The 23,763-nt window shown below is 39.7% G+C and overlaps 1 protein-coding gene across 2 annotated transcripts in view; it reads left to right on the top strand.

Annotated features, from left to right (window-relative positions):
- The first annotated feature begins 7,820 nt into the window (after nucleotides 1–7,820).
- Nucleotides 7,821–23,763, top strand: part of pfn2a (profilin 2a) — a 28,188-nt gene continuing 12,245 nt past the window's right edge. Inside the window, exon 1 of one of the 2 annotated variants that reach the window (XM_061928603.1) lies at nucleotides 7,821–8,142. In XM_061928603.1, coding sequence (XP_061784587.1) covers nucleotides 8,014–8,142 — 129 coding nt within the window. In that variant the 5' untranslated portion in view covers nucleotides 7,821–8,013. The remainder of the gene's footprint in view (nucleotides 8,143–23,763) is intronic. The other variant, XM_061928604.1, reaches the window with a different exon arrangement.

Here is a 23,763-nt window from a genome sequence, read left to right on the forward strand (position 1 = left end):
CATTTTTATTTGAGAAATGGTATTAGGGAATTCCAGGAATGTCGGGGAAAACCGGGAATTCTTAGTATATGGTCCCGATTAAGAGGAATGTTTTGACGGTGGAAGGGTTGAAAAATGTGGAAGGAGTAGTCGCCAAAAAAAAGGGTTTGAAAAAAAGGGAATTCCTGGAATTTTTTTGAACTTGGAAAAATGATAATTCAAATGAGTAAAATCTGTTGACGGTGGAATGGTTTGAATAGGTTGAAAAATGTGGGAATGGTGGAAGTTGGAATAATTTGGAATGGTATAAATGTCCCGGAAAGTTGAAAATGGTTGCTGTAGGAAATTTTCAAATCGGTCGAGAAATGTTGAAGTAGTGACATTTTTCATTGAGAAATGGTATTAGGGAATTCCAGGAATTTCGGTAAAAACCGGGAATTTTTAGTTTCTGGTCCCGATTAAGAGGAATGTTTTGACGGTGGAACGGTTGAAAAATGTGAAAGGAGTATTCGCCAGAAAAAAGGGTTTGAAAAAAAGGAAAATTCCTGGAATTTTTTGGAACTTGGAAAAATTATAATTCAAACGAGTAAAATATGTTGAAATGAGGAAATGGTGGAAGTTGGAACAATTTTGAATAGGATAAATGTCCCGGAAAACCTGGAATTCTGGAAAATCCGGAATTTTTTTGGGAATTTGTCAACGGAAAGCCAGCGATTCCTAAATAGGCTGACCAATTTGAAGTTGGAACGGTTTGAATCGGATGAAAAATGTCCCATTCATTTCAATGGGAAATTAATGGAAATTTGGGGATTTCAGGAAAAGCGGGAATTTTTTTGGAAAATGTTAAAAGACTTGAATGTTCTGAATAAGTTGAAATGGTTGCTGTTGGAGTTTTTTATAATTGGTCAAGTAGTGACATTTTTAATTGAGAAATGATATTAGGGAATTCCAGGAATTTCGAGAAAACCGGGAATACTTAGTTTTTTTGTCCCGATTGAGAGGAATGTTTTGACGGTGGAACGGTTGAAAAATGTGGAAGGAGTAGTCGCCAGAAAAAAGGATTTGAAAAAAAGGAAATTCCTGGAATTTTTTTGAACTTGGAAAAATTATAGTCTGAATTTCCAGGATGAGTAAAATATGTTGAAGGTGTGGAATGGTTTGAATCGGTTGAAAAATGTGGAAATGGTGAAAGTTGGATTTATTTTGAATGGGATAAATGTCCTGAAAAACCTGGAATTCTGGGAAATCTGGAATTTTTGGGGGGAATTTGTCAACGGAAAGCCAATGATTCTCGAATAGGCTGACCAGTTTGAAGTTGGAACGGTTTGAATCGGATGAAAAATGTGGAAGGAGAAATTAATGGAAATTTCAGGAAAAGCGGGAATTTTTGGGCAAATGTTAAAAGACTTGAATGTTCTGAATAAGTTGAAATGGTTGCTGTTGGAATTTTTCAAATCGGTCGAGAAATGTTGAAGTAGTGACATTTTTAATTGAGACATTATATTAGGGAATTTCAGGAATTTCAGGAAAATCGGGAATTCCTAGTTTTTTGTCCTGATTAAGAGGAATATTTTGACGGTGGAACGGTTGAAAAATGTGGAAGGAGTAGTCGCCAGAAAAAAGGGTTTGAAAAAAAGGAAATTCCTGGAATTTTTTTGAACTTGGAAAAATTATAGAAAATGGTGGAAGTTGGAACAATTTTGAATGGGATTAATGTCCCGGAAAACCTGGAATTCTGGAAAATCTGGAATTTTTTTTGGAATTTGTCAACGGAAAGCCAGCGATTCCCAAATAGGCTGACCAATTTGAAGTTGGAACGGTTTGAATCGGATGAAAAATGTCCCATTCATTTCAATGGGAAATTAATGGAAATTTGGGAATTTCAGGAAAAGCGGGAATTTTTTTGGAAAATGTTAAAAGACTTGAATGTTCTGAATAAGTTGAAATGGTTGCTGTTGGAATTTTTTATAATTGGTCAAGTAGTGACATTTTTAATTGAGAAATGATATTAGGGAATTCCAGGAATTTCGAGAAAACCGGGAAAACTTAGTTTTTTTGTCCCGATTAAGAGGAATGTTTTGACGGAGGAACGGTTGAAAAATGTGGAAGGAGTAGTCGCCAGAAAAAAGGATTTGAAAAAAAGGAAATTCCTGGAATTTTTTTGAACTTGGAAAAATGATAGTTTGAATTTCCAGGATGAGTAAAATATGTTGAAGGTGTGGAATGGTTTGAATCGGTTGAAAAATGTGGAAATGGTGGAAGTTGGAACAACTTTGAATGGGATAAATGTCCCGGAAAACCTGGAATTCTGGAATTTTTGGGGGGAATTTGTCAACGGAAAGCCAGCGATTCCCGAATAGGCTGACCAGTTTGAAGTTGGAACGGTTTGAATCGGATGACAAATGTCCCATTCATTTCAATGGGAAATTAATGGAAATTTTGGAATTTTAGGAAAAGCAGGAATTTTTTGGAAAATGTTCAAATACTTGAATGTTCTGAATAAGTTGAAATGGTTGCTGTTGGAATTGTTTAAATCGGTCGAGAAATGTTGAAGTAGTGACATTTTTCATTGAGAAATGGTATTAGGGAATTCCAGGAATTTCGGTAAAAACCGGGAATTTTTAGTTTCTGGTCCCGATTAAGAGGAATGTTTTGACGGTGGAACGGTTGAAAAATGTGGAAGGAGTAGTCGCCAGAAAAAAGGGTTTGAAAGAATTCCAGGTTTTCCGAGACATTTATGCCATTCAAAATGTATCCAACTTCCACCATTTCCACATTTTTCAACCGATTCAAACCATTCCACCGTCCACATATTTTAGTCATCCTGGAAATGCAAACTATCATTTTTCCAAGTTCCAAAAAATTCCAGGAATTCCCTTTTTTTCAAACCCTTTTTTCTGGCGACTACTCCTTCCACATTTTTCAACCCTTCCACCGTCAAAACATTCCTCTTAATCGGGACCATAAACTAAGAATTCCCGGTTTTCCCAAAATTCCTGGAATTCCCTAATACCATTTGTCAATGAAAAATGTCACTACTTCAACATTTCTCGACCGATTTGAAAATTTCCAACAGCAACCATTTCAACTTATTCAGAACATTCAAGTATTTTAACATTTTCCAAAAAATTCCCGCTTTTCCTAAAATTCCCAAATTTCCATTAATTTCCCATTGAAATGAATGGGACATTTTTCATCCGATTCAAACCGTTCCAACTTCAAACTGGTCAGCCTATTCGGGAATCGCTGGCTTTCCGTTGACAAATTTTCCCCAAAAATTCCAGAATTCCAGGTTTTCCGGGACATTTATCCCATTCAAAATTGTTCCAACTTCCACCATTTCCACATTTTTCAACCGATTCAAACCATTCCACCTTCAACATATTTTACTCATCCTGGAAATTCAAACTACCATTTTTCCAAGTTCAAAAAAATTCCAGGAATTCCCTTTTTTTCAAACCCTTTTTTCTGACGACTACTCCTTCCACATTTTTCAACCGTTCCACCGTCAAAAACATTCCTCTTCATCGGGACCATAAACTAAAAATTCTCGGTTTTCCCGAAATTCCTGGAATTCCCTAATACCATTTCTCAAATTAAAATGTCACTACTTCAACATTTCTCGACCAATTTGAAAAAATCCAACAGCAAGCATTTCAACTTCTTCGGAACATTCAAGTCTTTTAACATTTTCCCCCAAAATTCCCGCTTTTCCTGAAATTCCCAAATTTCCATTAAATTCCTATTGAAATGAATGGGACATTTTTCATCCGATTCAAACCGTTCCAACTTCAAACTGGTCAGCCTATTCGGGAATCGCTGGCTTTCCGTTGACAAATTCCCCAAAATTCCAGATTTCCCAAAATTCCAGGTTTTCAAGGACATTTATCCCATTCAAAATTTGTCCAACTTCCACCATTTCCACATTTTTCAACCGATGACATTTTTATTTGAGAAATGGTATTAGGGAATTCCAGGAATGTCGGGGAAAACCGGGAATTCTTAGTATATGGTCCCGATTAAGAGGAATGTTTTGACGGTGGAAGGGTTGAAAAATGTGGAAGGAGTAGTCGCCAAAAAAAAGGGTTTGAAAAAAAGGGAATTCCTGGAATTTTTTTGAACTTGTAAAAATGATAATTCAAATGAGTAAAATCTGTTGACGGTGGAATGGTTTGAATAGGTTGAAAAATGTGGGAATGGTGGAAGTTGGAATAATTTGGAATGGTATAAATGTCCCGGAAAGTTGAAAATGGTTGCTGTAGGAAATTTTCAAATCGGTCGAGAAATGTTGAAGTAGTGACATTTTTCATTGAGAAATGGTATTAGGGAATTCCAGGAATTTCGGTAAAAACCGGGAATTTTTAGTTTCTGGTCCCGATTAAGAGGAATGTTTTGACGGTGGAACGGTTGAAAAATGTGAAAGGAGTATTCGCCAGAAAAAAGGGTTTGAAAAAAAGGAAAATTCCTGGAATTTTTTGGAACTTGGAAAAATTATAATTCAAACGAGTAAAATATGTTGAAATGAGGAAATGGTGGAAGTTGGAACAATTTTGAATAGGATAAATGTCCCGGAAAACCTGGAATTCTGGAAAATCCGGAATTTTTTGGGGAATTTGTCAACGGAAAGCCAGCGATTCCTAAATAGGCTGACCAATTTGAAGTTGGAACGGTTTGAATCGGATGAAAAATGTCCCATTCATTTCAATGGGAAATTAATGGAAATTTGTGAATTTCAGGAAAAGCGGGAATTTTTTGGGAAAATGTTAAAATACTTGAATGTTCTGAATAAGTTGAAATGGTTGCTGTTGGAATTTTTTATAATTGGTCAAGTAGTGACATTTTTAATTGAGAAATGATATTAGGGAATTCCAGGAATTTCGAGAAAACCGGGAAAACTTAGTTTTTTTGTCCCGATTAAGAGGAATGTTTTGACGGTGGAAGGGTTGAAAAATGTGGAAGGAGTAGTCGCCAGAAAAAAGGGTTTGAAAGAATTCCAGGTTTTCCGAGACATTTATGCCATTCAAAATGTATCCAACTTCCACCATTTCCACATTTTTCAACCGATTCAAACCATTCCACCGTCCACATATTTTAGTCATCCTGGAAATGCAAACTATCATTTTTCCAAGTTCCAAAAAATTCCAGGAATTCCCTTTTTTTCAAAATTCAAAATTTTTTTGAACTTGGAAAAATGATAGTTTGAATTTCCAGGATGAGTAAAATATGTTGAAGGTGTGGAATGGTTTGAATCGGTTGAAAAATGTGGAAATGGTGGAAGTTGGAATTATTTTGAATGGGATAAATGTCCTGGAAAACCTGGAATTCTGGTAAATCTGGAATTTTGGGGGAAATTTGTCAACGGAAAGCCAGCGAATCCCGAATAGGCTGACCAGTTTGAAGTTGGAACGGTTTGAATCGGATGAAAAATGTGGAAGGAGAAATTAATGGAAATTTGGCAATTTCAGGAAAAGCGGGAATTTTGGGGAAAATGTTAAAAGACTTGAATGTTCTGAATAAGTTGAAATGGTTGCTGTTGGAATTTTTCAAATCGGTCGAGAAATGTTGAAGTAGTGACATTTTTAATTGAGACATTATATTAGGGAATTTCAGGAATTTCAGGAAAATCGGGAATTCCTAGTTTTTTGTCCTGATTAAGAGGAATCTTTTGATGGTGGAACGGTTGAAAAATGTGGAAGGAGTAGTCGCCAGAAAAAAGGATTTGAAAAAAAGGAAATTCCTGGAATTTTTTTGAACTTGGAAAAATTATAGAAAATGGTGGAAGTTGGAACAATTTTGAATGGGATAAATGTCCCGGAAAACCTGGAATTCTGGTAAATCTGGAATTTTTGGGGGAAATTTGTCAACGGAAAGCCAGCGAATCCCGAATAGGCTGACCAGTTTGAAGTTGGAACGGTTTGAATCGGATGAAAAATGTCCCATTCATTTCAATGGGAAATTAATGGAAATTTGGGAATTTCAGGAAAAGCGGGAATTTTTTTGGAAAATGTTAAAAGACTTGAATGTTCTGAATAAGTTGAAATGGTTGCTGTTGGAATTTTTTATAATTGGTCAAGTAGTGACATTTTTAATTGAGAAATGATATTAGGGAATTCCAGGAATTTCGAGAAAACCGGGAATACTTAGTTTTTTTGTCCCGATTAAGAGGAATGTTTTGACGGTGGAACGGTTGAAAAATGTGGAAGGAGTAGTCGCCAGAAAAAAGGATTTGAAAAAAAGGAAATTCCTGGAATTTTTTTGAACTTGGAAAAATTATAGTTTGAATTTCCAGGATGAGTAAAATATGTTGAAGGTGTGGAATGGTTTGAATCAGTTGAAAAATGTGGAAATGGTGAAAGTTGGATTTATTTTGAATGGGATAAATGTCCTGAAAAACCTGGAATTCTGGGAAATCTGGAATTTTTGGGGGGAATTTGTCAACGGAAAGCCAATGATTCTCGAATAGGCTGGCCAGTTTGAAGTTGGAACGGTTTGAATCGGATGAAAAATGTGGAAGGAGAAATTAATGGAAATTTCAGGAAAAGCGGGAATTTTTGGGCAAATGTTAAAAGACTTGAATGTTCTGAATAAGTTGAAATGGTTGCTGTTGGAATTGTTTAAATCGGTCGAGTAATGTTGAAGTAGTGACATTTTTAATTAAGAAATGATTTTGGGGAATTCCAGGAATTTCGGTAAAAACCGGGAATTTTTAGTTTCTGGTCCCGATTAAGAGGAATGTTTTGACGGTGGAACGGTTGAAAAATGTGGAAGGAGTATTCGCCAGAAAAAAGGGTTTGAAAAAAAGGAAAATTCCTGGAATTTTTTTGGAACTTGGAAAAATGATAGTTTGAATTTCCAGGATGAGTAAAATATGTTGAAGGTGTGGAATGGTTTGAATCAGTTGAAAAATGTGGAAATGGTGGAAGTTGGAACATTTTTGAATGGGATAAATGTCCTGGAAAACCTGGAATTCTGGAATTTTTTGGGGGATTTTTTCAATGGAAAGCCAGCGATTCCCGAATAGGCTGACCAGTTTGAAGTTGGAACGGTTTGAATCGGATGACAAATGTCCCATTCATTTCAATGGGAAATTAATGGAAATTTTGGAATTTTAGGAAAAGCAGGAATTTTTTGGAAAATGTTCAAATACTTGAATGTTCTGAATAAGTTGAAATGGTTGCTTTTGGAATTGTTTAAATCGGTCGAGAAATGTTGAAGTAGTGACATTTTTCATTAAGAAATGATATTGGGGAATTCCAGGAATTTCGGTAAAAACCGGGAATTTTTAGTTTCTGGTCCCGATTAAGAGGAATGTTTTGACGGTGGAACGGTTGAAAAATGTGGAAGGAGTATTCGCCAGAAAAAAGGGTTTGAAAAAAAGGAAAATTCCTGGAATTTTTTTGAACTTGGAAAAATGATAGTTTGAATTTCCAGGATGAGTAAAATATGTTGAAGGTGGAATGGTTTGAATCGGTTGAAAAATGTGGAAATGGTGGAAGTTGGAACAACTTTGAATGGGATAAATGTCCCGGAAAACCTGGAATTTTTGGGGGGAATTTGTCAACGGAAAGCCAGCGATTCCCGAATAGGCTGACCAGTTTGAAGTTGGAACGGTTTGAATCGGATGGAAACACGCGGAAGGTAGAGCGTGGCAAAATGTGGAGAAGAAGAAGAAGCGGACGAATAAATCGATGCATTTTGGTGTAGATATGCGTTCACACAATAAACCCCATTACCCTTTTCGTGTCCCCCCAGCGTCCCCACAGACAGTTGAGCCGATAAGTCCCTCTTTATTCCCCGCCTGCCGCCATAAAAGCGCCGGTGTGCGACCGCGCGGAGTGATCTGACAGACGGGTTACACCCAGCCGCAGCCGCACTAGAGCCCCGGCTTTCTTTGCCACCCCAGCCTCGACGTGCCCATCGTCCAAGTGTGGGTGACATCCGCGGCTCTCCATTCGTCCGCGGGGCGTATTCAAACAAATATCCGACAATATCCTCGCCATTTTTGTTGTTGTTTTGTTCGCTTTTCCCCTCAACATGTCTTGGCAAAGCTACGTGGACAACCTGATGGCCGATGGCAGCTGTCAGGACAGCGCCATTGTTGGCTATGCGGACGCCAAATACGTTTGGGCAGCACATGCCGGTGGTACTTTCAACAATATCACGGTAAGCGCACCGCCGGGGCGAACTTTTCACGGCGAGGAGGAGGATAATAATTCCCCCCCGGGGGTGTGTGTTTGTGTCGAGCCGCGCCACAGGGAGACGGGAAAAAGCCGTTATGTATGTAAATGACTAGCCAGCTAGCCGCGCCGTGCTAACCATGCTAGGCCTGTTAGCCGACGAAACGCCGCAGGATTAAGCTGCCTTGCGTGCGAACGCTCGCTTTATAGATTAGACGTCTCCTGTTAATAATCTCATTTATCAACATGGTTTTCGTTTTTGAACACAAGCGTGCTCGACTTTGATGAATTGGTCGTCCATGCTTTGTGTGTGCGGGGCTGCTTTGATTAGCTAACATTAAGCCGCCCTCCCTGCTCGTTACCTGTGCTTAAAAAAAGCTTAGTGGCTTTTTAAGCAGCCTGGGATAAATCTGCCCTGTGACAAACATACATCCATGTAGGGCTGGGCGATATGGCCTTTTTTTTTTTTTTAAATATCTCGATATTTTTTAGGCCGTATCGCGATACACGATATATATCTCGATATTTTTGCCTTAGCCTTGAATGATATAATCATGCATATAATAATATATACAGGTAAAAGCCAGTAAATTAGAATATTTTGAAAAACTTGATTTATTTCAGTAATTGCATTCAAAAGGTGTAACTTGTACATTATATTTATTCATTGCACACAGACTGATGCATTCAAATGTTTATTTCATTTAATTTTGATGATTTGAAGTGGCAACAAATGAAAATCCAAAATTCCGTGTGTCACAAAATTAGAATATTACTTAAGGCTAATACAAAAAAGGGATTTTTAGAAATGTTGGCCAACTGAAAAGTATGAAAATGAAAAATATGAGCATGTACAATACTCAATACTTGGTTGGAGCTCCTTTTGCCTCAATTACTGCGTTAATGCGGCGTGGCATGGAGTCGATGAGTTTCTGGCACTGCTCAGGTGTTATGAGAGCCCAGGTTGCTCTGATAGTGGCCTTCAACTCTTCTGCGTTTTTGGGTCTGGCATTCTGCATCTTCCTTTTCACAATACCCCACAGATTTTCTATGGGGCTAAGGTCAGGGGAGTTGGCGGGCCAATTTAGAACAGAAATACCATGGTCCGTAAACCAGGCACGGGTAGATTTTGCGCTGTGTGCAGGCGCCAAGTCCTGTTGGAACTTGAAATCTCCATCTCCATAGAGCAGGTCAGCAGCAGGAAGCATGAAGTGCTCTAAAACTTGCTGGTAGACGGCTGCGTTGACCCTGGATCTCAGGAAACAGAGTGGACCGACACCAGCAGATGACATGGCACCCCAAACCATCACCCAACCATGCAAATTTTGCATTTCCTTTGGAAATCGAGGTCCCAGAGTCTGGAGGAAGACAGGAGAGGCACAGGATCCACGTTGCCTGAAGTCTAGTGTAAAGTTTCCACCATCAGTGATGGTTTGGGGTGCCATGTCATCTGCTGGTGTCGGTCCACTCTGTTTCCTGAGATCCAGGGTCAACGCAGCCGTCTACCAGCAAGTTTTAGAGCACTTCATGCTTCCTGCTGCTGACCTGCTCTATGGAGATGGAGATTTCAAGTTCCAACAGGACTTGGCGCCTGCACACAGCGCAAAATCTACCCGTGCCTGGTTTACGGACCATGGTATTTCTGTTCTAAATTGGCCCGCCAACTCCCCTGACCTTAGCCCCATAGAAAATCTGTGGGGTATTGGGAAAAGGAAGATGCAGAATGCCAGACCCAAAAACGCAGAAGAGTTGAAGGCCACTATCAGAGCAACCTGGGCTCTCATAACACCTGAGCAGTGCCAGAAACTCTTCGACTCCATGCCACGCCGCATTAACGCAGTAATTGAGGCAAAAGGAGCTCCAACCAAGTATTGAGTATTGTACATGCTCATATTTTTCATTTTCATACTTTTCAGTTGGCCAACATTTCTAAAAATCCCTTTTTTGTATTAGCCTTAAGTAATATTCTAATTTTGTGACACACGGAATTTTGGATTTTCATTTGTTGCCACTTCAAATCATCAAAATTAAATGAAATAAACATTTGAATGCATCAGTCTGTGTGCAATGAATAAATATAATGTACAAGTTACACCTTTTGAATGCAATTACTGAAATAAATCAAGTTTTTCAAAATATTCTAATTTACTGGCTTTTACCTGTATATCTTGATATTTTTGCCTTAGCCTTGAATGAACACTTGATGCATACAATCACAGCAGTATGATGATTCTATGTGTCTACAACAGTGGTTCTTAACCTTGTTGGAGGTACCAAACCCCACCAGTTTCATATGCGCATTCACCAAACCCTTCTATAGTTAAAAATAAAATGTTTTTTTTTTTTTTTCAAATTCAAGACAGTTATGTTTTTGGTAACACTTTAGTATGGGGAACATATTATAAGTAACACAGACTTAATTTAGAGTTTTTTGGACACTAAGGGAACATGTTCTAAGTAACAAAGACTTAATTTAGAGTTATTAGGTTAGGGTTAGAGCAGGGGTGTCAAACTCAAACACAGAGTTGGCCAAAATTTAAAAGTGAACAAAGCCTTGAACAAATTAACCTTTTAATAGGGACCCAAACAAGTTTTGCATTGAATTTTGATCAAGCAAGGCTTATATAACTTTATAGTGACATGCAAAATCGAGTTTCAAATAATAATAATAATAATTAAAGCTGCAAGCAGCGATGGACAGGACCGACTTTGAGGGCTCATAAAATCCAAACCATACTCCATCCATCCATCCATCTTCTTCCGCTTATCCGAGGTCGGGTCGCGGGGGCAGCAGCCTAAGCAGGGAAGCCCAGACTTCCCTCTCCCCAGCCACTTCGTCCAGCTCTTCCTGTGGGACCCCGAGGCGTTCCCAGGCCAGCCGGGAGACATAGTCTTCCCAACGTGTCCTGGGTCTTCCTCGCGGCCTCCTACCAGTCGGACGTGCCCTAAACACCTCCCTAGGGAGGCGTTCGGGTGGCATCCTGACCAGATGCCCGAACCACCTCATCTGGCTCCTCTCGATGTGGAGGAGCAGCGGCTTTACTTTGAGCTCCTCCCGGATGGCAGAGCTTCTCACCCTATCTCTAAGGGAGAGCCCCGCCACCCGGCAGAGGAAACTCATTTCGGCCGCTTGTACCCGTGATCTTGTCCTTTCGGTCATAACCCAAAGCTCATGACCATAGGTGAGGATGGGAACGTAGATCGACCGGTAAATTGAGAGCTTTGCCTTCCGGCTCAGCTCCTTCTTCACCACAACGGACCGATACAGCGTCCGCATTACTGAAGACGCCGCACCGATCCGCCTGTCGATCTCACGATTCACTCTTCCCTCACTCGTGAACAAGACTCCGAGGTACTTGAACTCCTCCACTTGGGGCAAGATCTCTTCCCCAACCCGGAGATGGCACTCCACCCTTTTCCGGGCGAGAACCATGGACTCGGACTTGGAGGTGCCGATTCCCATCCCAGTCGCCCCACACTCAGCCGCGAACCGATCCAGCGAGAGCTGAAGATCCCGGCCAGATGAAGCCACCAGGACCACACCATCCGCAAAAAGCAGAGACCCAATCCTGCAGCCAAACCATACTCATTAACTTTTAATCAGAAGGGTTCAATCTCTCTCCTGTGCTAATTTGAAGCCGACACGACAAACGCGCTCAGAGGAGATAATGTTTGAAAAAAGGTGACTGTTTTTACTCAACTTTTGTTTTGAAGGAGGAATTGCAAACTTCCTGTTGATTTTTGCTGGGGGTTGTCAGTGTATGAAATCTAGGTCTAAGTGAGACCTACATAGAGGTTTTTGTTTCATGTCTCTATGACATTCCTACTGGGAGTTACAGGCAGTTTTGTCTGTTTTCTTCCTAGAAGGCGCTAGAGCGCAATTTTGAGTTTTGGGGTTTGGATTTTTGATTAGATCGCAATTTTCGCCAGTCCTGATGTGTGTGTCCAATTTGGTGAGTTTTGAAGCATGTTAAGGGGGTCAAATTACAGCTCAAAGAGGCGGCGGTATAATAATAAAGAATAATAAAACGTTAGAAATACAATAGGGTCCTCTGTCCTAAAGTGACTCGGTCCCTAATCAAAGCATCAATAAGAAAACAAGCAAACAATTTACGGTCACAGAATAATAATTACCATATAAATATAACTACACAATATAAAACCAAACAAATCATCAACGAGCGAACGCATTTAAAGACTCCGATAAAATATTACTTTCTTTTCAAAAACCTGTTTACTTTCAATGCCGGTGAGAATTCGAGGCAGGTTATTCCAGAGCGATAAAGATCTATAAATAAAAGATTTCCGCAAAGCATTCTTCCTAGGACGAGGGAGTACAAAATGCCCCTTACTGGACGACCTGGTATTATGATTATGTATAGTGCAGGGGTCGGCAACCTTCAGCATACAAAGAGCCCATTTCCCCCCAAATAAAACCCACCTAGAGCCACGAACTCTGTTAGATTCCTAAAATGACGATAACACCACTTATAGTTTCCTTACATTTGTGCTATAGGACTTATGAAAATAAACACTTATTTGATGTATTTCTGGGTATAACGAAGCAAACCATCAAATTATTTTGAACATTAGATAAAAATACACTGTTCCTTCCATTATTAATGAATAAAAAAAATAAAAATCAACTCATTCCAATGTTCTGAAGGCATACGACTGCGGCATATTAATTTGACTAAAAATTTAAAACAACTACCTAGTCATCAATACAAACAGCAAATGAATAAAAATGTAAATAATAAATTGATCTGTCCATTGCTAGGGGTTGACCGCTAAAACAATACAATTGCATGGCGGCAAGAGATGTCTCATAAGGGCCGTGTAATACATTTCCATCGACAATATATTAAAATGTGTTTTATTTTCATATGACAAGATCCCAGAACTCTCCAAAATAACAACTGTTAAATTAAAACTCCTCAGCCTTCCCGGTAAGGTCTATTCAGGTGTACTGGAGAGGAGGCTATGCCGGATAGTCGAACCTCGGATTCAGGAGGAACAGTGTGGTTTTCGACCTGGTCGTGGAACTGTGGACCAGCTCTATACTCTCGGCAGGGTCCTTGAGGGTGCACGGGAGTTTGCTCAACCAGTCCACATGTGCTTTGTGGACTTGGAGAAGGCATTCGACCGTGTACCCCGGGAAGTCCTGTGGGGAGTGCTCAGAGAGTATGGGGTAACGGACTGTCTTATTGTGGCAGTCCGCTCCCTGTATGCTCAGTGCCAGAGCTTGGTCCGCATTGCCGGCAGTAAGTCGGACCCGTTTCCAGTGAGGGTTGGACTCCGCCAAGGCTGCCCTTTGTCACCGATTCTGTTCATAACCTTTATGGACAGAATTTCTAGGCGCAGTCAGGGCGTTGAGGGTATCTGGTTTGGTGGCTGCAGGATTAGGTCTCTGCTTTTTGCAGATGATGTGGTCCTGATGGCTTCATCTGGCCAAGATCTTCAGCTCTCACTGGATCGGTTCGCAGCCGAGTGTGAAGCGACTGGGATGGGAATCAGCACCTCCAAATCCGAGTCCATGGTTCTCGCCCGGAAAAGAGTGGAGTGCCATCTCCGGGTTGGGGAGGAGATCTTGCCCCAAGTGGAGGAGTTCAAGTACCTCGGAGTCTTGTTCACGAGTGAGGGAAGAGTGGATTGTGAGATCGACAGGCGGATCGGTGCGGCGTCTTCAGTAATGCGGACGCTGTATCGATCCGTTGTGGTGAAGGAGCTGAGCCAGAAGGCAAAGCTCTCGATTTACCGGTCGATCTACGTTCCCATCCTCACCTATGGTCATGAGCTTTGGGTCATGACCAAAAGGACAAGATCACGGGTACAAGCGGCCGAAATGAGTTTCCTCCGCCGGGTGGCGGGGCTCTCCCTTAGAGATAGGGTGAGAAGCTCTGTCATCCGGGGGGAGCTCAAAGTAAAGCCGCTGCTCCTCCACATCGAGAGGAGCCAGATGAGGTGGTTCGGGCATCTGGTCAGGATGCCACCCGAACGCCTCCCTCGGGAGGTGTTTCGGGCACGTCCGACCGGCAGGAGGACGCGTTGGGAAGACTATGTCTCCCGGCTGGCCTGGGAACGCCTCGGGATCCCCCGGGAGGAGCTGGACGAAGTGGCTGGGGAGAGGGAAGTCTGGGCTTCCCTGCTTAGGCTGCTGCCCCCGCGACCCGACCTCGGATAAGCGGAAGAAGATGGATGGATGGATGGATGGAAATTAAAATAAACTAAATAAAACGAAACGGTGGAAGAGGGGTTAGTGCGTCTGCCTCACAATACGAAGGTCCTGAGTAGTCGTGAGTTCAATCCCGGCTTCGGGATCTTTCTGTGTGGAGTTTGCATGTTCTCCCCGTGACTGCGTGGGTTCCTTCCGAGTACTCCGGCTTCCTCCCACCTCCAAAGACATGCACCTGGGGATAGGTTGATTGGCAACACTAAATTGGCCGTAGTGTGTGAATGTTGTCTGTCTATCTGTGTTGGCCCTGTGATGATGTGGCGACTTGTCCAGGGTGTACACCGCCTTCCGCCTGATTGTAGCTGGGATAGGCTCCAGCGCCCCCCCGTGACCCCTAAGGGAATAAACGGTAGAAAATGGATGGATGGAAAATGAAAAATAATAAATCAAGTAATCATTATTTGTTGACATTCGGTTTCAAAGCCAAAGGGAGCCACGGCAGAGGCATGGACGAGTCGCATGCGGCTCCAGAGCTGCAGGTTGTAGACCCCTGGTTAGTGCTACTGTGAACTATTTGGGCCATGACAAAAACAGGAGTTTTACTACCGGTTACTGATTTGAACAATATAAGAGTATTAGCTGACAACCTGTTCTGCACTGTTAGCCAGGAAAGTGAAGCATGCATTTGGTTCACATTGGTTCTTGGTGAACAACCAAGAACCAGCCTTGCTGCCCTATTCTGGACAATCTGGAGCTTACTGATCTCACCACTTGCAGCAGACGCCCAGACTGTAGAACAATAGTCAAGATGACACAAGACTAAACTCTTAACAATCTGACAAAGAAGAGGTGGATCAACAAAAGCAGCACATTTCCTGGAAATACCAACAGCCCTTCCCATCTTTGTGACTATATCACTGATATGTTTTGACCAGGATAGAGTGAAATATATCCAGATATATATCTCAATATTTTGCCTTAGCCTTGAATGAACAATTGATACATATAATCACAGCATTATCATACCTGCCAACTACTCCGGTTTTCCCGTAATTAGTACGGTTTTCATCAACCTATTCCGGGTTACGGTTGCAGTGATAAAAAAAATACGGTTTTTCATTAATTTAAAAAAAATATTTTTTTAAAATGCGCGAGGCTATTTATAGCACCGCTGCCAAGCACGAGGCACCTGTTGCCATTGTTTCCAAACGAGCGAACGATCATGGAATCAGCCGGAGAAAAATCGCAAACGAGTCTTAAACCGAAAAGAAAACTGCAGTCATTCCGTGAAGAATATTCAAAAGCCTATCCGGGAATAATCATCCGTTCCAAAAAGGGTGAAAACTACGCGAATTGCACCTTGTGCAGACAAGATTTTTCGATCGGACACGGAGGAATTAGCGATGTAAAAGACCACGTTGGGACAAAAAAACACAAGTCTAATGCCGTTGCTAGCGATACAAGTGGAAAACGTTCAACGTTTTTCGGATTTTAGCCACAAAAAGGTAATGACACCAATGTTATCTATTGGAATTGTTTAGTACTGTTATACCGTTAAAAGTGTTTATACTATTTATGCTTTCAAGTCCAAGTTGAAGAAATCTTGTTAAATGTTGACAGCATAACTACTAAAATACAGAAGTATGTCCTTAATATTTTTGCAGTGCTATTTCTGTTGAAAAGTTAAAATGATTACATTAGAGATGTGATGTGCCACTTTTCAAGTGTCTGATGGCTTAAATTAATTTTCATTAATTTTTCATATTTAGAATTCTTTTGAAAGGCTTCCAAAAAAACTACATTTGAATTGTAATTCCATGCTATTGACAGGACTATTAATTTTAATGAAGTTAGCTTACCATGTTTACAGTATGATAATTGTGATAGAAATGTGAATTTTAGGCACAGAATATTTTATACAATTGAACAAGGCAGTAGATTTTACAAGCTTGGACAGAAAGTTAATAATGACACCAATTTTTTTTTTTATGGAATTGTTTAGTACCGTTTTACCATTTGTTTACTGTAAAAAGTGTTTATACTGTTTATACTTTCAATTAACAAATTGAAGTCTTGTGAAAGGTTGACAGGATAACTGGCATTAACTGTCAAAATAATTTCAAACTATTGAAGTTAGCTTACAGAATAAACATGTCAATCAACCCATATGATTTTTGCTGTAATATTTTTGTTTTGAAAAGTCACTGTGACTGATAGAAAAGTGATGGTTTTAGCAACATTTTAACCTGTCTGAATGCTAATAATCATTTTGCGTCGGGGGGGCGAAGCCTGAACCCCCCACCAGGACTTTGTCCTGGACCTACCGGGGCCTGCGGCCCCTGGACCCTGGCTACTAGGTTTTTCTGATTTCAAAAGTTGGCAGGTATGCATTATGATGATTCTATGTGTCTACATTAAAACATTCTTGTTCATACTTCATTAATATATGCTACTTTTAAACTTTCATGCAGAGAGGGAAATCACAACTAAGTCAATTGACCAAAAGTGTATTTATTAAACAGTTATTAAGCAGTGGCACAAACATTCATGTCATTTCAAAACAGAAAGTGCAAGATTGTCAGACATTTTAAAACAAGCTATGAGTGCACTTTTGTGCATGATGTCCAAACACTAAATTAAAGTGTACTTTTTGTACAGAACGCCACTACAATAGTTTAAAACAAATAAAGATGATGTCACACAAGATATTTCAATAAGTGTCAAATAAAAATGAGCTACATAATAGGAAATCAAATAGTGTTTGTCCTTCGCTATGTGGTAGATTCCGGCGGACGCTATCTCCTTATGTCGTGGACTATTTCTTTCATACGGTGTTGATGTGTTGATGTAGAAATGGTTGCCTCTGCATTTTGTTGGTGTGGCACAGAACGGAGATGTTGACATGCGGAGTTTCAAGCACTCTTCATTCTCTAGCGGGTGACTTTTCAAACGATGCTACAAATTAGCAGTAATGCTACTTTTTGTAGCAAAGTTTTCGCCCCACACTTGACAAATTACGGCTGTCTGTTCGACATATTCCCACTTGAAGCCAAACCACCGCCAGACGATGGACCCCCTGCTGTTTTTCTTGGGAATTAATTCTTCCTTCCTTTGTTACCAGATTCGCACCTTCTTTCTCTCGTATTACCACTCGCACCACAGCTAACTTTAGCCATGCTGCTACCTCTCTGCTCCGCGAGGGCATATACGTATGTGACGTATGTAAGAAGGTGTGCTTGTTTTATGTCTCTGTGAGAAGGAGAGACTAGAAAGAGTGAGAAGAGCCTGTAGTGTAATGCCCACAGCTAAAAGCAACTGCGTGAGAACGTATACTCAAATATCACGATATAGCTGTGGCTATGAAAGTAGCTTACCACCACTAGGTGTGAACGAATGATGGGTTCTACATGTAAAACGACTTTGGGTACTTAGAAAAGCGCTATATAAATCCCAGTTATTATTATTATTATTATTATAGTCATTTTCTATATCGCACAGAGACAAACCCGCGATATATCGAGTATATCGCTATATCGCCCAGCCCTACATCCATGTTTTGCTTTTGTCACCATCAGTAATAGTATATAATAAGTATGTGCTCCTTTTATTAATATTAAAATGTGTTTTCTTAGGGCTGTCAAACGATTATATTTAATTGCGATTAATCTCACTTTGTTCTTAGTTAACTCAAAATTGATATTTTTTCATCACCAAGTTCCACCTCAGACAACAATTGGTTCCCCAAGTACCACCATAGTGACCAACATTTAAAATACAGTAGCATAGTAGCCCTAAGTATTTAATTTTATTTATAAAGTGTATTTACATTTTTGGGCCACTGTAACATTATAAAGTACCAACGATTGTCTCACACACACACTCGGTGTGGTGAAATTAACCTCTGCATTTGACCCATCCCCTTGTTCGCCCCCTGGGAGGTGAGGAGAGCAGTGAGCAGCATGCGGGGGCCACGCCCGGGAATCATTTTGGTGATTTAACCCTCAATTCCAACCCGTGATGCTGAGTGAGGAGGAAATGGGTCCCATTTTCATAGTCTTTGGCATGACTCGGCCGGGGTTTGAACTCACGACCTACCGATCTCAGGGCGGACACTCTAACCACTAGACTTGGACTTAGACTTCCTTTTTATTGTCATTCAAATTTGAACTTTACAGCACAGATAAGAACGGAATTTCGTTACATAAGCTCATGGTAGTGCAGGATAAAAAAGCAATAAGGTGCATATAGAAATAAAATATATATAAATAATATATATATAAAATAAATAAATATATATAAATAAATAGATTACTGGACAGATAAATATATTGCACTTTTTCACATGCGTCCACATTTATGGATGTATGTTATATTGTCTTTTTTATTCCAGCGAGTTAATCCATTTTGGGGGGAGTTGAGGGGATAATTTAATTATGATGCGTTCAAGAGTCTTACGGCCTGAGGGAAGAAGCTGTTACAGAACCTGGAGGTTCTGCTTCGGAGGCTGCGAAACCTCGTTCTAGAGTCCAGCAGTGAAAACAGTCCTTGGTGGGGGTGGGAGGAGTCTTTGCAGATTTTCCGAGCCCTGGTCAGGCAGCGGCTTTTTGCGATCTCCTGGATAGGAGGAAGAGGAGTCAGACTATAAGTCGCACCGGCCGAAAATGCATACTAAAGAAGGGAAAAAACATATATAAGTCGCACTGGAGTATAAGACGCATTTTTTGGGGAAATGTATTTGATAAAAGCCAACACCAAGACTAGACATTTGAAAGGCAATTTAAAATAAAGAAAGAATAGTGAACAACAGGCTGAATAAGTGTACGTTATATGAGGCATAAATAACCAACTGGTATGTTAACGTAACATATTATGGTAAGAGTCATTCAAATAACTAACATATACGTTTACCAAACAATCTGTCACTCCTAATCGCTAAATCCGATGAAATCTTATACGTCTAGTCTCTTACGTGAATGAGCTAAATAATATTATTTGATATTTTACAGTAATGTGTTAATAATTTCACACATAAGTCGCTCCTGAGTATAAGTCGCACCCCCGGCCAAACTATGAAAAAAACTGCAACTTATAGTCCGAAAAATACGGTAAACACTTAATAATCTCTTTTAAAACGCAGAAATAAGGACTATGTAAAGAATTCCTAATAAAGTGTAACATAATAGTGTGAAAATGTAAACGTAGAGCAGTGGTTTTCAAACTATTTTATTTTTATATATTTTTTACCAAGTACCACCTCAGAAAACACTTGGTTCTCCAAGTACCACCATAATGATCCAACATTAAAATACAGGAGCATAGTAGGTTTAAGTATTCATTTATAACAAGAGAGAGGTTTTATTTAACAAATATTTCAATTTTTTTTTTGGCTACTGTAACATTACACACAGTTTGAACAGTAACACTGTCTGAATATAGGAAAATAAAACACTGTACTTTAATCCAAGTGATTCTGTGGCGTACCCCTAGATGGAGCCCGCATACCAATAGTGTTACGTTTACCACTGTTTGAGAAACCTGAGAAAATGTTTTTGCAGGTTTACTGCCAGGAAGTACTGTGTCTCTAACATTTATTTTGATATGTTATTCGTATTCAAATATAAACATTAATTTGTGTTTTGCAGTAATTTTAATATTGTTATACTGTTTCCGTACATTTGAATCGGGAACAGACCAGGGTTTGAAATATGAGCGTAGCGAAGAACTACGGTCCGTTTGTAATATCCAAAATCTGCCGTACTGTCGGGGTGACTTTTCCTGTTTTATCGACAATTTATTCGCTTTCTTCAGCACTCATTTTCACTTGCTCTTCTCACTCCATGCAGAGAATCAGCAGTGCGACAGCAAGATGGCGCAACCAAACTTGATAGTTGATACTGTTTAGCATGTCCCTCCCTTTGCTCTGTGATCGCTTCCTGTTTTGCTAGGTTACAGGTTTCCTCGGACCAAAAAATATACATACATATATCGAACGCATTTTTTATTGATATCTATTACGTGTCTATTGTGATTTTATATTGATATTGTTTTATAGGCCCAGCCCTAATAGTCAAACAATGAAACTCCACCAGGTTGTCGTGCCTTATTTTGAGTTTGTTGTTGTTTCCCGTGTGTTGTGCTTTAGTTCTTGTCTTGCGCTGTTATTTTGGTGACCCTTCCTGTTTTGTTGGTGTTCTCCTGTAGCAGCTTCACGCCTTCCTTTGAGTGCTATATTGCCCGCACCTGCTTTGTTTTCGCAATCGAGACTCTTTAAGTTGTGCGTACGCTATATCCTTCTTTGTGGGGACATTGTTGATTGTCATGTCATGTACGGGATGTGCTTTGTGGGCGTCCTCTTTGCTCCACACGCTGTAAGTTTTTGCTGTCGTCCAGCATACTGTGTTTGTTGACTTTGTAGCCAGTTCAGTTTGACTTTTGTTTTACATAGCCATCCCTATGCTTCAGTGCCTTTTCCTAGCGGGACTTGCCTTGTTATTTTTTGGTTGAAGCGTTACATACCTTTTTACCTGCACGCTGTCTCCCGCTGTGCTCTGCATATTGGGATCACGACAAACCGCGCTCGACGCGTTCCGACTTCTACAAAGCAATGAACTACCCGCTGCCACCTACTGGTATGGAGTATTACAAGATTACCCTGCCAAGCTCTACACAGCACAGGCACTAGACAACGGCACATTATTATGAATATTGATTTGCAAAAAATATTTTTTGGACCAATTAGGTCAAGTTGCATAATTTCCCACGGCACACCAGACAATATCTCACGGCACAGTGGTTGAAAATCACTGGCCTAGTGGTTAGAGTGTCCGCCCTGAGATCGGTAGGTTGTGCGTTCAAACCCCGGCCGAGTCATACCAAAGACTATAAAAATGGGACCCATTACCTCCCTGCTTGGCACTCCCCTAAAATGATTCCCGGGCGTGGCACCGCTGCTGCCCACTGCTCCCCTCACTTCACAGAGGGTGAACAAGGGTGATGGGTCAAATGCATAGGACAAATTTCACCACACCTAGTGTGGGACAATCATTGGTACTTTAACTTAGATGTGCACACTGTGGCCACACCAGCAGCACACCTGTCCCAAACCTGACTACCGTATTTTTCGGAGTATAAGTCGCACCGGAGTATAAGTCGCACCTGCCGAAAATGCATAATAAAGAAGGAAAAAAACATATAAGTCGCACTGGAGCCCGGCCAAACTGCGACTTGTAGTCCGAAAAATACGGTAAATACCAAGTTAATGACCCCAAAAGGGACAATCAATAGAAAATGGATGGATGGATGGATGTTGTATTATTATATTATTACAGCCCTTTGAGATACTTGTGATTTAGGGCTATATAAATAAACATTGATTGATTGATTGATATAATCAAATGAAAGCAGTCATTTCCATGGGATTATTTTCTAAAATAAGTGTTTTGGCCCACTTACAATGACAAAAAATATAGTTTTTCATGAGCTGTGTACTAGTATTGTATGTCTGGGTGGCGGTCCTGCTTTGAAAATAATTTGTACCCCTTTCCGATATCGCATTTAGTTCCCACTAAAACATTCACATGTTGCACAATGAGATGTAAACATGGGATCATGTGTACATTCCTGTAACGTTCTGTTTGTAACATATATCTGTATTAGTATTTATTTAATATAATAACATTCCATGATTAATATTTATAAATTAAGATTAAATTAAGAAAAAAACCATTTAATTTTTCATTAAAGAAGGGTTCGGTGAATGCGCATATACGGGTGGCTTTTATGTCAGTCTACACTGCTTGGAATGTCTGCTCGTACTTCTTCTGCATCAGTTTGGTAAAATGGATGAGTGTAACCAGGGTTGAGGATAGGGATGATGTTTGATAAGAAATTATCGAGTTCGAGCCTATTATCGAATCCTCTTATCGGACCGATTCCTTATCGAGTCTCTTATCGAGTCCAGATAGATTGTTGTATATGGAAAAAAACACACAATATTTGGTTTAACAAATCACTTCACATTCTCTACTGCTCGCTACTATAGTATTACCATATCTGAGTTATTGTGCAGAAATGTAGGGAAATGACTACAAATGTGCGCTACATTCGTTAACCGTGTTACAAAAAATATCAATTAGACTGATACATAATGTTGGATATAGAGAACATACAAACACTTTATTTATTGAGTCAAAAATATTAAAGTTCGATGATTTGGTAAAATTGCAAACAGATTAAATGATGGAATGGATTAAGTAAAGAAGTTAGACATTGTACTGATATGATCCTTACAAAGTACAAAGAAGAAATTATGAGAAATACTTTCAACCTTATTGAAAATAAGATATTCTTCATTTATATTAATAATGACTGAATTAATTAATTACATATTACAAAACTGTTGTGTATACTAATTCACAGATATTTTATTATAAAAAGGTCAGTAAATGATGTATATATTTGTATGAAGTGGGAAATGGGTAGGATTAAATAAGCTTTACTTCTTTCTACTTCTGTAAAGTGAAAGGATATGAAACTGATGTATTATGATGTGGTCGGATCATGTTTTGTTTAGTTATGTTCTGTTAGTTTTGGACTTCCTTAGTTGTTTTGTGCACTTCGGGGGTTTGTTTTAGTTACCATGGTTACTTATAGAGATGTCCGATAATATCGGCCGAGAAATGCGTTAAAATGTAATATCGGAAATTATCGGTATCGTTTTTAAAAAATTTTTTTTTATTAAATCAACATAAAAAACACAAGATACACTTACAATTAGTGCACCAACCCAAAAAACCTCCCTCCCCCATTCACACTCATTCACACAAAAAGGTTGTTTCTTTCTGTTATTAATATTCTGGTTCCTACATTATATATCAATATATATCAATACAGTCTGCAGGGATACAGTCCGTAAGCACACATGATTGTGCCTGCTGCTGGTCCACTAATAGTACTAACCTTTAACAGTTAATTTGAAAATTTTTCATTAATTACTAGTTTCTATGAAACTGTTTTTACATTGTTTTACTTTTTTTTTTAATTCAAGAAAATGTTTTTAATTTATTTATCTTATTTTATTTTACTAATTTTTTTTAAAAAGTACCTTATCTTCACCATACCTGGTTGTCCAAATTAGGCATAATAATGTGTTAATTCCACGACTGTATATATCGGTTGATATTGGTATCGGTAATTAAAGAGTTGGACAATATCGGAATATCGGATATCGGCAAAAAGCCATTATCGGACATCCCTAGTTACTTATGATTTTCACTTGCCTTGTACGCGCACCTGTTGCTCATCAGAGACTCTATTTAAGCCTGCCTTTTCCGGTCACTCGTCGAGGCTTTATTGTTTGCATTTGCAACAGTTCAATCAATCAATCAATCAATGTTTATTTATATAGCCCTAAATCACAAGTGTCTCAAAGGG

This window comes from Nerophis lumbriciformis, linkage group LG33 (genome assembly GCF_033978685.3).
Source record: "Nerophis lumbriciformis linkage group LG33, RoL_Nlum_v2.1, whole genome shotgun sequence".
Lineage (NCBI taxonomy): Eukaryota > Metazoa > Chordata > Actinopteri > Syngnathiformes > Syngnathidae > Nerophis > Nerophis lumbriciformis.